The sequence below is a fragment of the Spodoptera frugiperda genome, chromosome 25 (genome assembly GCF_023101765.2).
Source record: "Spodoptera frugiperda isolate SF20-4 chromosome 25, AGI-APGP_CSIRO_Sfru_2.0, whole genome shotgun sequence".
NCBI lineage: Eukaryota > Metazoa > Arthropoda > Insecta > Lepidoptera > Noctuidae > Spodoptera > Spodoptera frugiperda.
In genome coordinates, this window is record NC_064236.1 from 2135144 (window position 1) to 2151849 (window position 16706).

General features: G+C 37.0%; 1 protein-coding gene across 3 annotated transcripts in view; it reads right to left on the bottom strand.

Moving 5' to 3' along the window:
* Positions 1-16706, bottom strand: part of LOC118263264 (DNA-binding protein D-ETS-3) — a 79948-nt gene that overhangs the window by 3165 nt on the left and 60077 nt on the right. For all 3 annotated transcript variants that reach the window (XM_035575143.2, XM_035575153.2, XM_035575135.2), the window contains 3 exons: positions 7753-7800; positions 1341-1530; positions 937-1145 (listed from right to left, as the gene is read on the bottom strand). In XM_035575143.2, the coding sequence (XP_035431036.2) occupies positions 937-1145; positions 1341-1530; positions 7753-7800 (447 nt within the window). The remainder of the gene's footprint in view (positions 1-936; positions 1146-1340; positions 1531-7752; positions 7801-16706) is intronic.

Sequence of the window (16706 nt, forward strand, 5' to 3'; positions counted from 1 at the left end):
CCATGAGAAAATGGCGTTTGTTTCGCGATTCAGTTCAAGTCTTAGTATACTATGGAAAATTTGATAAAGAAAATACTTTATGAAAACTCTACTTAATGTATTCATATGGCTAAATACTTTCTTTTCTCACCAAATAACCGATTTTAACAAGTTTAGTACGTTCTCGAGAAATTTAACAAACTTAATAAAATACACAATTTTGCATAGATCGCATAAACATAATTTAGTATAGCATTAAAAATGGATTGTATCATGGTACTATTACATAAAAAAAACCAATCAACCCTAATTATTAGAACAAAGTAAAAAAAAAAATCTGCTGCTCCATTAAAATTTTATATTGGTGACGTCTTTTCGGTCGGTGACAAAACCTAATATGTATTAAGATATTAAATTAATAATTCGGGTCTAAGCAAATTAAGAACAGAATACAATTAATATACAATAATTTAATAATAACTTAAGTAGAATTTCTGAAATCTGTAATACTTTCAAGTTAGAAGATTTACGGGAAAAAATCTAGTCAAAAACAAAGTTGTAACACGTACGGTAAAGGAAAGTGTTATCAAAAATTCCAATACGTTACACTGCCGAGTTTAAATAGTATGTTGCATTAAGTCAAGTGTGCTCAGTCCGTGCCAATGACAACCCCTTTCGAGCGGTGTGCAAATATTTGTGCACGCGAGTGTACCCAAGCATTAGCAGAGAAATGTAGATTACCAGCACAACGGTGTCGGTTTGTTGGGGTCGTGAATTCTGTATACTTTTTAATATAGTCCCAGATTAAAAACTTCGTTGTAGGAAACAACTGGGATAAAGTGTAAGATATGAAAGTATTTAGTAGTTACAATAGATGGGGAACAGAGCTTAGCTACAATAGTATTCAATCACAATAAAACAAATCGCCAGAGCACATCGCTTGGAAACAAATATTACCTGTGGATGTAGGCATAGCCGCGTGCGGGGCCATGAAAGACGAGAGCTTAGCCGAGTGGTGGTATGAGCTCATGAACAGATCACTCTGGTACTTATAAGCTGGATCACTCGCCGCCGGCTGCGTGGCCGCCGCCAAGCCTTGGAAATCGAATTTGTAGGCGTACCTCTTGCCATGAACCTTTGTCATTATGTTTTTGTCGTAGTAATATCTGTGTAATTGAAAAACAATTATCAAATAAATGCGTCTGTTTCGAAGTCAACATAAAGTTGACTGTCGCAGGTCTGAGTAAAAATATACCATGATTAAATTAAACAAAATCGCATAGCATTGAAACATCGCCTTCGAGAATAAGGGTACCCTGTAAGTCGCTAGGGCTCGCTGCTTGTTGCTACCGGTGGTTTACCTCAGAGCTCGGCTCAGCTTGTCGTAATTCATATTTGGCTTGGACTTCCTCTCTCCCCACCGACGCGCCACCTCGTCAGGGTCCGTGAGCTTGAACTCTCCATTAGTCCCCTCCCATGTGATGCAGCCAGCATTACTCGAGTCACTCAGTAGCTCCAGAAGAAACTGCCAGAGCTGAATTTGTCCTGAGCCTAGAATAAGAGGTAATCTATTAATTAATTTACAAAGTAAGTGGTTATATGGAGACTAGCGATACCTAACAGACATGAAGTAAAAAGAAACAGATTTTGAATAAATAATCTGAAAAACACACAAAAAATCGTTGATAGGTTTGAAGTCGTTTGCCAATCCCATAACTATAAAAGTAAAAGAACTTTGAAACAGTTTGTGGCTATCGACGCCGTAACCAAGTTGTGGCTCCAAACCCACTAACTATTGTTAACAGATCTACCATGTGACGGTTTGTCCTAGTGAATACACCAAATTCAGACTCCGATGCTAGTCGTTTGATCGATAGTCGCAATTTTAGATACGCAGCCTAAACGAGAATACACAATTTTAACACATTATTAGTAATTAACTGAAAACATTTGAACGAGCTTAATTTTCCGCCACCCATGTATATTGTATGTGTATGACTTTCTTTGAGTTTAAGAATGAATAGAGTACAGGTTTATGTTGTCGTGGTCGTGTTACGTGATTACTGCGTACCGTCGTCTTGCACCGCAGCGTCCGCAGCGCATTCCACTGCAACCACAGTTCTCTAGCTTTCTTTCAGTAAGTAAGTGTCAGTGTTATAGTAACAGCCTGGTACAGTCCCTTGCACAGAATTTTTATTTTTTAATATCTGAACTATATTATATTTTAGTGACAATTTATAACTTTCATTCCGAAAGCAAACCACGTCTATAAGTTCCTTAGCAGTTCATAGAAATGTCAAAAATCAAAAAGACGCATACAATAAAATCGGCGCGTCCTACACCGGCGGATAGTTGGAGCTAATGGGCAGGGTCGGAGCTACTATATTGGGTGGTGTGTTACATCCGCGCACGACTGCCGCCGAGTGCACCCGTGTGGAACCGCCCTTGTAAGGGAAGCACAAATGATTTAGATACGGTTATTTTTGAAAGGCGCCTTAGGGGAGACTAGCGACCCTTAACCATTTTGTGGGATCACCGAGACTCTAGTATTAGTAATAAATTCGTATGAAATCAAACATTAGAAAATATGTTTTATGAAATCAATTACTATTAATCAAACTTTTAAATAAAAAAGGACACAAAACTTTAATATAAAACATTTTCAAACTCCTTCGTTTTACAACTCAGTCCTTATTGTCTCTAACTGATAACTTGAGAAGAAACATCCAGATATTTTCAGATTACCCCCTAAAAGCACATTTGTTATACGGACTGTACACTAAGGGTGGGTGCACACGAGCGTGGCTTCATGTGATTTATACGCGGATCGACTCTTACGTCACAACGTTTGTAGCGGCGCATCTCGCCTCGCTTGATCCATTGTTGGATGTATGGCTCATCGATTTTATGACTCGCAATTAATGCCTCGATCGGCAAAATATTGTGCTCCTAGCCTTACGATGGCTATAGGAGGTGGTCGCGTGGTGGGTAACATACGCTTTTTGTAATTTATATTTATGTATCTCTTTGCATTAAGGGTGGAGAACTTGCAATATTTAATTCATCAGTCATTTGGCAGTTTGGTCATGCCTGGAAGCTAAGTAAAAGTAATAATAATAAAAAGTACCTATGTATTTGTTAAGAAATGAAATGTACCTTAAAATATGTACGTTCTGTATACTCGAAGTAGCCTCAAAGCTTTCATTAGGCCATCTAATGGTAAACGATCACAATATACCTTTTTAAAGGCAGAAAATCATCAGGGGAGGCAAGAAAGAGTGTACTACTACTACCTACTCCTGCTTTTCAAGCCGGAGCCCCGGTAACCAGTGAAGTCTTAAGTGGTTCCTTGTAAACTACACTACGGTACAAACACTGTACCAAAAAAGATCAGTCAATAGTCAGTCAGCACCAAGCTAGGGTTACCACAATCGCGTGCACAGGTGAGGTGCGGTAGTAATTACGAGTCAGGGTTGGCACGTGGCTCTAATTGTTTTTCGTTCGACGGCGTGTGCGCATAGGGTAAGATTTACTGTCAGTAAATTATACGGGTTGATTTTTAAGGTGCGACCGTGTCGGGACCCTGTGTAATGTGTAATCGTTTTCTTGATCAATACGTTAACGTGTTTTCATTACGTTGGGTAAAGAAAATCATAGTAATTATCGTGGGTTAAGAACTAGAGTAGCGTAAGGGCAAAAACTCAAAAAATTTTTTTTTTCACCTTTCGCTTTTTCAATCCCCATATTTGTATGTGCCGAAAAACTGGAACGATGTAGTGTGTAGATTGCTTAGTACAATAATAACGCATAAAAATTAAACAAGTTTGTTTATTGCTAAAAGGAAGTATTTCTACTTACAATAATCTTGACATTATTTTGTCAATAAAGTTATGAGCACAACGATTGTAACTCGACTTACGAGCGAATAGGACACCGAATTATGATTTTGTAGCCTTAAATGTTTCGTGCCAAATAAACGTAAGGAGCCGTTACTGCTTATGGGTCCTTGTTTTGTACGCTTCTGTAATTTTTCTCCGTGCCAAAAAAACGTAAGGGTGGGTTACGCTACTATGGCACTAAATAATTAAAGTAATGCAGTCCGTTATTATGACGTATGTCAACCAGTTTTAGAAAAATATATGTATATATATTTTTTTAATTTAATTTTTTACCATAAATTTACAGTAATCTGTAGCCAATAAATAAAGCTTTATTTTAAGTAAAAACCAGATATACAGATACTATAGATTTTGCCACAAAAGACCTACAAGTTGACGGTAGGTAAATTTGAGTTGTTTTTCCGCTCTCCTGAAAAGTTGTCATTTTGCCCTTACGCTACTCTAGTTCTTAACCCACGTTATATACTACTAGTTTGCTAACCGCGTACCGAGGTATTGTTATTAAATTGAATACATTAACTTGATGTAATCCGTGATGTGAACATTGAATGTAGAGTAAAGGTAACTAAGTTTGACTCCTACCGGTGGGTACCTCCTATACTTGTGGATATTTGACTGTCACCATTTTTAACTCCTTTGAATGTCATGGTGGTCCGAAGGTTTAAGACGCCTCTCATGCATGAGGATTTGAAACCAACTAACGGTGTCTTGTATATAAACTCATATAACTGCGTCCACTAATCCGCATCGTACGGATCGCATCATCGGCAATGCCTACCGATGACGTCATACGGAATGCGTGTGATGCGTACGATGCCGGTCTGTGGACGCTTATCTTTATTCATTACTATCTTCTCTTATAAACATAAAATAAACAATAAAAGCAGCTGATACAAAAATAAAACAAATTAGATTAAATCAAAAACCGGCTGGAAATTATAAACCATGAGAAAAAACCACCCTAACCCCCCAACGATTTAATTCTACTTAACATTGATATCTAACATGTAGGGTTACCCTACATAAATAATTTCCCTTTCGATATTGCCATAATAACGTGTGATTTACATATATCTAAGTGTTGCAAGTTATGGGTCACGCATTTCATATTTCAACTCGTGGAGGGTTAATCGTGGAGATAATCGATGGTAATTTTTGTGAGAATTTTTCTTTATTTTAGTTCAATAATTGGGTAGTTTCTTAGCTCATAAATAAATTATTATGACAATATAATAAAATATCTCAAAATAATCGTACTTTCATTCATAAATTTGACAATATACTTATTTATTAAATTTTTCTAGCTAATTTTAGAAGTAAGTATGCTATTTGACGCAAAAAAAATATGACGTCATAAGTTGCGATTTCCTACAAAATTCATAGAAAAGTAACTTTTAGACATTTTTTGACTATATAGTAGGAAACTACCGTATTAAAAGGTCGATTTAAAGGTCTTTGGAGAAGAGGGCGTTCAATATTGTAGTGGCTGATACTATGAGATGAGGATAATGATGTCCACCATGAGGAGAAAAGCCAAAAAGAGGCCGAAAAAGTTGCCTATAATATTGGTAATCATACTTTTGTTCAGGACCTGGGTGTGATGTGCAGTGATTAACCTGAATGTGCAATGATATGTTTGTAAACGCACCCGTGATATAGGAACCCATTCAAGAGTGTAGCAATGTATAAGAAACTTTTTTTATGTTTTAATGAAGACTTCTTTAAGGGGGAAAAATCATCCAATGACTTCTCTCGCCTTGGGTGAGACAAGAGGAGTGTCAGACTCTTACTGACTAAAAAGCACCCCGTTTCTACTCCTGCTTTTTGAGCCAGAGCCCCGGTAAACTCGCTAGTCTGCAACTCCGAATCGTATTTTAACTTTAAAGGCATCGGCAATTCGTCACATTAATGATTCCCATGAATGGTATGAACACGAGCATGCTAATGTCGTGTATATCGTGACGTTGCCAGTGTTGCCACGCTTCACGGCGTTGTCAATCGCTTTGCGTGTCACATTCACAACTCTGAAGACTTGTACGGTATGGAAAATACATTGAGTTGACACACTAGCATAGGGACTTTTTGAAGTATTTTTGTTTGGGAGCCACTGGATGGAATTTGCTCGTAATAAGACCATTTTAAAGTCGTTAAGGGAGGCCTATATAGGCCTGTATAGCAGTAGATATTTTTTGGCTAGTGTGATGATTATGATTATGACGGATCACCTGATGTAAGCAATCGCTGTCGCCTATGGACACTCGAAACTGCAGAGGTATTATAAGTGCGTTGCCGGCCTTTTGGGGGTTAGGAATTTAAGGGTTGTTGGGCAGTCGGGATTGGGAAGATAAGGAAGGCAATGGGGCCTCCTATACCCTCACCCACATAACGAAACACATCGCAAACGTTGTCTCAGGTCGGTTGTCTGTGAGGCCGTATCACTCCGGTTGAGCTGGCCGAAGTAAGGCTCTCTCACACTTGAACTATATATGATACTTAGGAATGACAGTTTTTGTAAACGACGTTGTACTCTGTACGGGAGAAGATCACAATGATTACCAAAACTGCAACTACATTCAAGTGAGGTCGTGTCATTAGGACTACGCATTTAACTGAGACCTCTGATAATATTAAACTTAATTATTATGTTATCGGCTTACTCATGTAATGTTTTGACGAGGAGCTCGACTAGTTTCAAGCCATGCTAGAGGCTCATATTCATGAGCAGCATTACGCGACACACGACGCGGCGATTGTCGCACTGCTTGAAACTAGTCGAGTTCCTTGTCAAAACTATACGTGAGTAAGCCGATAACATAATAATTAATTTAGTATGTCTCACGAAAGTTACAATAAAATCATAATATTAAACTTGTTAAACTGCAGTATCAAACCCGGCTGCATGAACGTGAACACTTTTATGTATAGGTCAACAATCCAGCAATGAGGGGTGAAGGAGGGGAGGGGTAGGGAGCCACTGGTTATTCTGCTGATGATGATGATTTTTAGACATCGAATATTTATGATACCTACAAACCTTTTTATGCTAATAAATATAGTTTTATTTTTACTTAAGTTTACCTAACCCCTATGGTAACCGACGGTAATAAGTAACAGTTAATGACTCTTTGACCCCTACCAAAGTATTGGGGGCCCGTTATCGAGATCTCGCGTGATTTTCTTGCGAGTATTGGTCACCCCATTTTCTCACAGGTCACCTGACCCCTTTAACCACTGAAATCAAAGTTAATTTGCTACTAATATAGTATCAATCAGATTTTTATAATAGTGTTTTGATTGGTCATTTTATTGTTTACTACTGTAATGTAAAACTTATTAAAATGTAATAAAATATCACATATATTACATGAATGTACCTAGTACGCTTGTTCTAGTATCCTAAGGGACCCCCTGAAGACACTGCTACGTTTTCTGTGTACATGACATTATTTTCGGGGAGGCTTCCTCACTTCAAATGATGGTATAAAAAAACATACCGGCCGAATTGAGAACCTCCTCCTTTTTGAGAAGTCAGTTAATAAAATAATTTCGACGGAGACAGACCACGACACACTCGTGATACCTCTGGTCATGTTCATAAAGAGACCGGTTTTTTAAAGGCGGTAAATCATCCAATGACTTCTCTCGCCTTGTTCGAGGCGAGAAGGACTGTCAGACTCTTACTGACTAAAAACCACCCCGTTCCTACTCCTGCTTTTCGAGCCCGAGCCCCGGTAAACCCGCTAGGTAGTCCGCAGCTCCGGACACCTCCAGAGACCGTACACCGTTTTACCAATAGGCGCCTGTAATTCTGATGGTATCGAGAGTAAAAACATCAAGTTGTTCTAAACGTTCTCCCTCATAATTTAAGCCTCACCTGAGTTTGCTAGCCGACTGCTTGTAGGTCCAAACATTTGATATGGATCTGTAACAATCAAAATTAATCATTGTAATAAAATAATTAGGCCATAAAAATGCGTCAAATGACATCGGTCTACCAAACAGGATATATGCCTACAATTAACCCCAGCCTTTTACATGGGCACGTGCATTTTATTCAGAGAATTTACATAATAACGCGCGTTTCGTCGCATTAATATCCGAACATCTAAGCGCGTAAGCGCGCGTTGTCATAACGCTTCCCATGTGAACATAAGCTAACTCGTGAAAAGATAGGCACAGGTACCTACACATTTTCCCTGAACGGAGTTTTTTCTGTTATGGTATATCCCTGTTGCCCTAGGTATTAAAGGGTAGATCATAATCGATAAGACCCGGTAACTGACCATGATGATCACGAGTTTCTTTCGGTATTGATCCCTTAGGCTAAATGACTATAATATTTGTCACGAAGCGACGGCAACTTCACCCCCACCACTGAAGGTGACACCTAATCCTTATACAGCCAAACTTAATTCGAATTATAACGCAAAATAAGTGCGGTTATCTACACGCCATCGCGTCGTCCAAGGGACAACAATCTCAGCAATTCAGACAAGTCACGACAACGATAGTCACAATCGCGGCTCGATGTAGATCACCAAGCATCGTAAAAGATAACCGTTGCCCTGACAACTTAGGCGCCAACAATGCCGACCGAAAAAACCCAGATACATTGCATAGATTGCATTACAAGTAGGCATAATGAGTGGAGTGTGCAACTATCTCAATTTGCATAGATAGTCGGCCGTCCGCGTCGAGTAGACGTCGGCGTCGACAGTGTGTCGGTGGCCTTACACGCTTTGAATAATTTCGTGATATATCTTTGTTATATTTTACGTTATTGTTGTAGTTTGCTTGTTAGAGGATTACGAATATTATTATGTAGTACAAAGCATGGATTGGTGGTTAAATACTTAAGTTATTACTCTTAAAGATTTATTAAAACCCAACCAATTTAATACTTTTCCCAACTCAGATAAAGTGAATGTATCACCAGACTTTATTAATGCATGAAGAAAAATAACGTATAGATGATTTGTAGATATATAAAGTATAGATGATTTATAGATACATAATATTTAGATGATTTTCTTTTTTATTCTGTTTAACTGATTTAAATAAATAGACCCAACAAAGCAAAAATCATCAAAATCTGGCCAGTCGTTCTCGAGGTCTAATACAATTAGCGCCTTGTGCTTATGAAGCGTTGCATGAATAATGTTCCATGTATGTATACTAAACTTGACTAAAACTTCAGAGATCTACTGATTAATATCTAATAAAACTTTTATTTTTAACACACAACACGTCTACCATAACAACCATCCATTCAAATCAAAACCTAAACCAAAGTCAATACGCTTCCATTCTCCTTGCACTATATCGCCCTCAGTTCAGAATCGACCATAAAAAATCGCCCTCATAATTTCATATATACGAGCGTCGACTATGCAAATTATAGTAATAATTCGAATGGCACATTCAAATTGAAACAATGGCGCCCCCTAACGACAGTTTTCGCCTTTTGTTAATGCTTTAATGAAGTGGCGATAGTAATGACACTCGATCTGGACCGACTATAAAGCAACCTCGACGTAACGAATCGACCCTCGACGAACTATTTAAAACGCAATTAATAATGGAGACGCATTTCTGAGCTATTGTTTTCCACTAATATGGCTGTGGCTTTTGTTTTAGAGACAAGTCTGTGGTTTTTCATTCAATAATAATGTGTAGATTATAGTGACACACTTTAGTACATTGTTACATGTGCACATAAAAATACATTTATATGTCACATTCGGAAGTCCAAAGTTAAATAAAATTTAAGATATTAAAACAATAATAAAACTCCTTATAAATTTCGATCTTGGTAGCCAGTCTGTCTAACTAGACTAGTCTACTTCACAGGAGATGTTATAGTGCACAAGTGTGTACGCAAAATAGGTGCACTCTCTTTTATCTCACTCTCTGTCAGTCATGCACGCATGAAAAGACTGATGACTGTTGATGAAGCGAATGAGGTATGGAAGATTTGTAACAATTGGCGTTCCATAGAGATACTATGTATGTATGTATCATGATTCAATGATGATTGACTGAGAAGGGAAATCCAGTCTTAAAAGTTATTAAAAATCGGCAAATCCCAGTTAAAACCTGAATAAGCAATATCTCTTACAACATCAATTAGTTCAACTAATTATGTTATATTAAAATGTGTTTAAACAATAAGTAGTCAGTTTACGTGACATAACATAACAATGCTTTTTTATTTACACAAGTAGTCGTGTTACTAAATAAAGGTAGGAGTAAAGTAAAACATTTTAAACTGTACTAACATTTCCTGTACATTACGTTTTTTTTTAACCGAACGATTTGCATAATGCACTGAAAATAATTTCGTTCCATGTTAAAAGCTTGTAGTTGCATTAAACTAACAATAATTGTTTGGTTTGACAACTTCATAGAGCTGTTATAAAATTATTATAATGCATCGCAAACTATTTTGAGCTGTTAAACCTTGTCCTTACTAATAATAGGTTAGGGGACTAATTTATATTTTAATGTCCGTCTTGTAGATTATTTTAAAATATTAGACATGAGTTTTATATTCTCTTACAAATATTTTCAACGGTATATTGATTTGAAATATCACGTAACGTCACTTTTAGATACGTTTTATACGTAGAAATGACATTTTACTCCCACTCTTACACACAGATAAACTGTAGACAACATACGAATCTACTAAAATAAAATTAACTATTGAAACACATAAGAACAAAAGGAGCCGTCGCCGTCGGGCGGAATAACAATCTGTAGAACATTTGGATTTGGTGTAATCCCTACACAGCCAGGCAGCCTGGCGTAGGGACTAAGGAGTTGGTATATTTAGATGACACCATGTCTCCATAGAGGTATTCATAGTCATTTTAGGTAAGTCCCATATTTATTAGCCCTTTCCCCAAAAAAATCCATCCGTCATGAAAAACGTAGCCTTGCAATCCCAGGCACAACACAAGTTTTAATTTTTTTCCAACGTGTCACTATGCATTTAAATATGTTAGACTAAGTACCTAATATTTATCATAAAATAATAATCATTCACAAAGATTAAATGGATATGACTGAAACCATTCATGAGTCTGTTCATCATTATTATCATGCTAAGCACAAAACGTCTAATGCTGAACTTAGGATTCCCTTACTGGCTTTAGTAGTCGGAAGCAACTTGTATCCAGCGATCTCTAATAGGCCGTCCGTGGCCATAATCCACCTTGTGAATCATTCTCACCCACCAATAGATTGATGCTTGAAAGACCAGATAAACAAAATAGATATCCCCAGTTCTTAGCCGTTAATAATGAAATGTGAACAAGGGCATCTGCGGTAATTTGTCAACACATATTTCATTTAAATACTAACTAAGTACCTAATACTAATAAGAAGTCTAGTTTATTGTATTGCGATCATTTTCCCTAAATAACATTATCTAACACGCTCACGATACATAAAATGACACGAGTAAATAAAAGTGAGCCTAAATACAAGGTGATTTGCAATATGAATGCAGCGGAAGAAGAGCCTATTAAAGTCTGTCAAAGCACTATTAACGAAGATGAAAGACGTCGAATGTTGCAACTCACTGTTGCTGTCAAAAGGCAAGTTGAGCATAAAAAAATGTTCACAATAATAGTTAAATCGAGGGTGGGTAAATAGCCGCTCGCAGGGGCGAGGCGCGATCCAATCGAGATGATTATGATAAATGATCGGGGAACGGTTTCAAGCGTTTCGTTGCGTTCCGAAGCGTTGCGAACCGAAGCCCAAAGTGATGCGCATGGATGAGCTCAATGGTTATTGTTAGAAGTGCTGTAAGTAGGTACGTGTTTTTGATTTTGGGAGTTAAAGTTGTAATTTGCGTAGGATTTATAGTTGTTGGCATATTATACAGTTGTATCGATGGAATACTTAATTTAATATTACGTAACAAAGCGACGACGATAGCCAGTAAGCACGATGAGAATGATAAGCAGAAACCTTTTGTATAAGATTTCGTGGGCGTCAGCTTTACGCAGTATCGAACCTTAGCGTTAAGACATAGTAGTCTATACCTTGTCTTATGGGACAGGGTGTAACCATCCTTAGACACTTCTGGAAGAGTTCCAGTTCGAGGAGGCAATGCCTAACATTACTAATGCAGCTTTAAATAAAGACAGCGTAGACCTTCTAAGATTCGAATTCATTATTAAAACAAGACCCTTCCTACAATGGGATAAAAAGCAGCGAGGTTAGTGCGAAATGTCGATGCACTGGATCTGCTAAACTGTCTACTAACTACTTGTCTCGGTAGCTTCGCAGACTGTGAGTGGTATAGGCTTTTAAGCTGTATAGAAAAGATAATTTGGAACATTATTATTAATGATCATCAGTCTTTACGTAATCAAGTTATAATTCTCCCATCAAACTAATTTTCAAAGTTTTGTACCTCCCAACAATATTATTTGTTAGCAAATAAAAAACAAATCATAGCCGTATTAAAATTAAATCATTTTATTATGAACTCTAAAACGCCCCATAATTTCTGAATCACAATTTATATCTCGACACAAGTTAATAATCGCTACCCCTTCAAAATGCTTACCAATTTTTATTCGTTCGACGTTACGCCCGTTTTGATTCGCTTTTAGATGAGTGAGTGAAATGATTATATTTATAGAATGGAAATATCGTTGGTAAGTGAATAAGTGAGTGTTAATTTACTCATTATTAAAATTACGTTACCTAAAAACGATGATCAGAATCATCAAAACCGACCAGTAAGGTCAAAATAATCTTTATTTGTATACCAATAAAACATATTTTACACAACTTGAAGTCATAATGACAAGAAAAAGATGACTGATATAAAAAAGGGCCTGTTAATACAATCTAAATACAAAAAAACACGTCAATTACTTTTTCAAAAGTACATTCAATTCATTCCAGAGAACTTAATCTCAAGATACCTTTACAGATCAGAAATGAGAATACACAAAAACAATCAATGTACCAATAAGTGAAGATAGAAGTAGCTGTGGGGTGCACATCCATCAATTTTCATCCCAATTGGAAACCGTTATCTTCACAATTCTATTTCGCCCGTTCCAAATACACAAACTTCGTTTCTGCAGGTGATTTCAAATACTTGATTATTCCATAATTTAATATTGACGTCTTTTGGATTTCCCTATGATGAGTTCCAAAAAAAGATTGAACTAAGATTCATTTGTTTTTTTTTTGACAAAATACGTTTATTCTTGTCAGAAACTACTGTTTCTATAGGTAAATACCTACTACTGTATTATGATGATCTTATATTTCTAATAGATTCTGATGTAGATTATACTCGACTGCACGGTTGGTGCGGTGGCTGAGTTGCCGCGGGTAGCAGGTTCGACTCCCGCACGCAACAACTCTTTGTGTGATCGGCAAAGTGTGTCATGTGTATGTAAAATTATTTGTAATTCTTTTATAAGCGAGATATAACTTGTACGTGTTACAAACCCAAAATACTAGTATTCGTTTCTTTACTCTATATCTGATTTTCTTTTGCTTTCCATCCAGAACCATGTCCAAAACGATCAGCCTCTACAAAGACATTTATCCCATCTTTATTATCTTCTAAATGATAAACTAAGGCGAACATATTTCTGGTTTTTATTTTCGCCAGTGGACAATATGCCCCCTGCTGTTTACCGGGACGGTCTGTCGCTTCCCCCTCGACGCTCTGTCAACAATACATTCTTAGCAAACATGGCGAACTCCATATAAAATTTATTGTGCCAATGCCGAGAAAATTCTTGACAGAGATGTAGAATATTTGTTGAGGCTCCTTCGTCACTTAGGGGGTTATCTAGGTTTCGTGGAACCTCTGCTTTCTACCGATTTCGTAAGAAGATTTGTCATAATAGTCTAACCAGAAGATTATTCGTGTCCCGTCATTTCAATTACTATAATAGCAAGTAGATCTTTAAAATGTTTAGCATGATTAACATATACACTGAAAGTATCAAGTCTGGGAGAATGGAAAACAAAAATACGAAGTTTCTTCAACAACATCTTGATTTTATTTGTGGAACTCATTTGCCAATACCCAGGTCTGGTTGAAAAAACTAATAAGTGGTCGGAACAAGTGCCCTAAAGTGTTTGCTGTTAAGTGAATCAGTTGGTGCCCAGAACGGCACTCAAACCGAAACCCCTTCACATTACAACTGATTGGTGCTCACCAAATGAACCTTACGGTGTTAGTCTTTTCTACTGTAATTACGCGCCATTACCACTAATCTCTAGCAGTATTCATACTTGCATAAGCTAAATCAAACTCTATTTACAAGTTATAAGGTACCATATCCTTCCACAGGAAGCTTTGAGAGCCAATGATGTGCGTCATATGACAAAAGAGAAATAGTTCTTACTGCCTTAGCAGAAAATCGTAAATCGGTAAAATTGGGTTGTGTTTGAGCATTTTGTGCCTTGGTGCTTTAAGTTAAAGTTGTTTTTCGATTATAGAATGATAAAGTGTGGGGTGTAGCTCGAGGCCTGAAGGAGTTAATGCGTGCGGCACAAAGGGCCAAATCACTGCCCGACGTGCGGCCGTGGCGTCAAAGAGCGAATTTGTATTCCAATTATGACGCCAGCATAGACATCCGACGATCAATAAAAGCTGGTCATTTTAAGGCAGTTTTTCGATATTCGTTATGATTTTAATAGACTGGATAGTCATAGTTATATTACAGTTGTATACAAGCTTAATATTGCTGATTTATGTAAGTATCTATTTTTTTTTATTACTAATTATTTGAGAGCTATTATTAGCGGTTGTATCAGCGTCTTTATCTGAGAGCTACGCAAAAATATACTTGAATAACAACAGAATAGCAACAGATACTTGAGTCACATTACCAGAGTAACTTTAAATCCATACTAGACAACTAAACATCTAGACACCTATAAAGCATATCACATCACCAAGAAATAAAGAACTAAGATAGCAGTTAAGAAGTAACGAAAGGCCCATAAAATAATAATAAAAGGATAATTAATCGATTTGAGTACATTACTAGTCCCCCAGTGGGTCGTTAGTGCACGGCCCCTGTGTGTAGCATTAGCCGTTTGATTGCGATTTTGTACCCCCCATTCCGAGATTCAATAAATGCGCACCCCGACAGATTTATTTTGACGTTCCTATTTGCTAAGACGTATGATTATTGGTTGGTAATTGTTTTGTGAGATCAATCGCGAGATTTTATTTCAGACGTTTTTGGGCTATTGTCTTCGCTTCTTTTTGTTTCTTCTATCTTCGAAAGGTGTAGAAAGTTGCTGGTTGTCGACGTTTTATTCTGATTTCTTTTATTTTTCTTTGGTTTATTATGGATTTAAATTTTGTATCGTCTTCTCTACAATTTATAATGTAATAATATATATAAAAACTCAATTGCTGTTCGTTAGTCTCGCTAAAACTCGCTAAAACTCAAATTATTTGTGAAATTTCAGGGCAAGTCTAAAAAGTGAGAAAATAATGTTTGAGGTAATGTTGCTGGGTCAGCTAGTGTAATATAAAGAAATCCAATCCAATATTTGAGAAGACAATATCAAAACTAAAGTAGACATAAATACTATCGCTAATTATTTTGTTTATATTTTATTACAAAGCTCTTTTATAGTAAATAAGAAATTTTTAGATTCCTTAAATACACGTTTTATTAGGTCCGGTACCCGGCACTATCGTTGTATAGAATATAATGACTCAATTCAGACTGCGTTCAATCCGCACAATGCAACAATTGAATCTGAATCACCACTATAAGACTTGCTGCAACAATTCTATTTTTCTTTTGTATTATACTTATTTTGAAACGTGTTCGGTATTGTTAGAGTAAAAACCAGAATCAAAGGTAAATCACACTATAATATTTATTATCAAAATGAAAGTTTATTTGTTTTGATGTTTCGTTAATCAAGTTAAAACTACTGAACGGATTTTAATAAAATTTGGAGAGCAGACAGGGTTTTTTTTTGAGGGGGGAAAATCATCCTATGACTTCTCCCGCCTTGGGCGAGGCGAGAGGGAGTAATTAGACTCTTACTGACTAAAAACCACCCCGTTCCTTCTCCTGCTTTTCGAGCCGGAGCCCCGGTAAACCCGCTAGGTAGTCCGCAGCTCCGGGGTAGTCCGCAGCTCCGGATACAGACAGGGTATGAGCTGATTTGGATTAATACTTTTTTGGATACTTTTTATCCTACGGAGAAGAGGCTGGTATGTTTATGCTAGTATGACTTTTTGTGAATAAGAATTTTGGTAAATTAGAGAGGAAGATGAATGTTCAAATGTTTTGAAAAGATAAACAAACATAATTGTGATTTACCATTGACTCACTACAATACCCTTTTCAAAATCAAAAGGTTCTAGCTTATTTACGTTATATCAGTAGCTTCACATATCTACAAAAAACTTACACATAGCCAAATTCAGTTGAATAGCTTCAAAGGCGATAAGTTACGCATGAGATGGGCCCCTCACTTCAATCGACATAAAGACAATGTCGATCGTCACCACACGCACGACTGTGGAAACAACGTTTTGATTTCTTTGCCATTTTTACTTACCCCTGTTTGCGTGGCACTGGGTGCGACCGATCAAACGGTTGGTAAACATGTTATTTTAGCCAGGGCCAGTGATTTTATTGTAAAGATATAATGTTAGTTCAGTGGTGAGGTTAGTGTCAATATTCATTGCTTTGTTTTGTCCTAAAGGACGGGGCATAAACTAAAGCTTTTTTAGTTTATAAAGCTTAGGTTACGAGAGAAATTAAATGCACATGATTAACTTCTTTGCTTCAAATCGTAGAC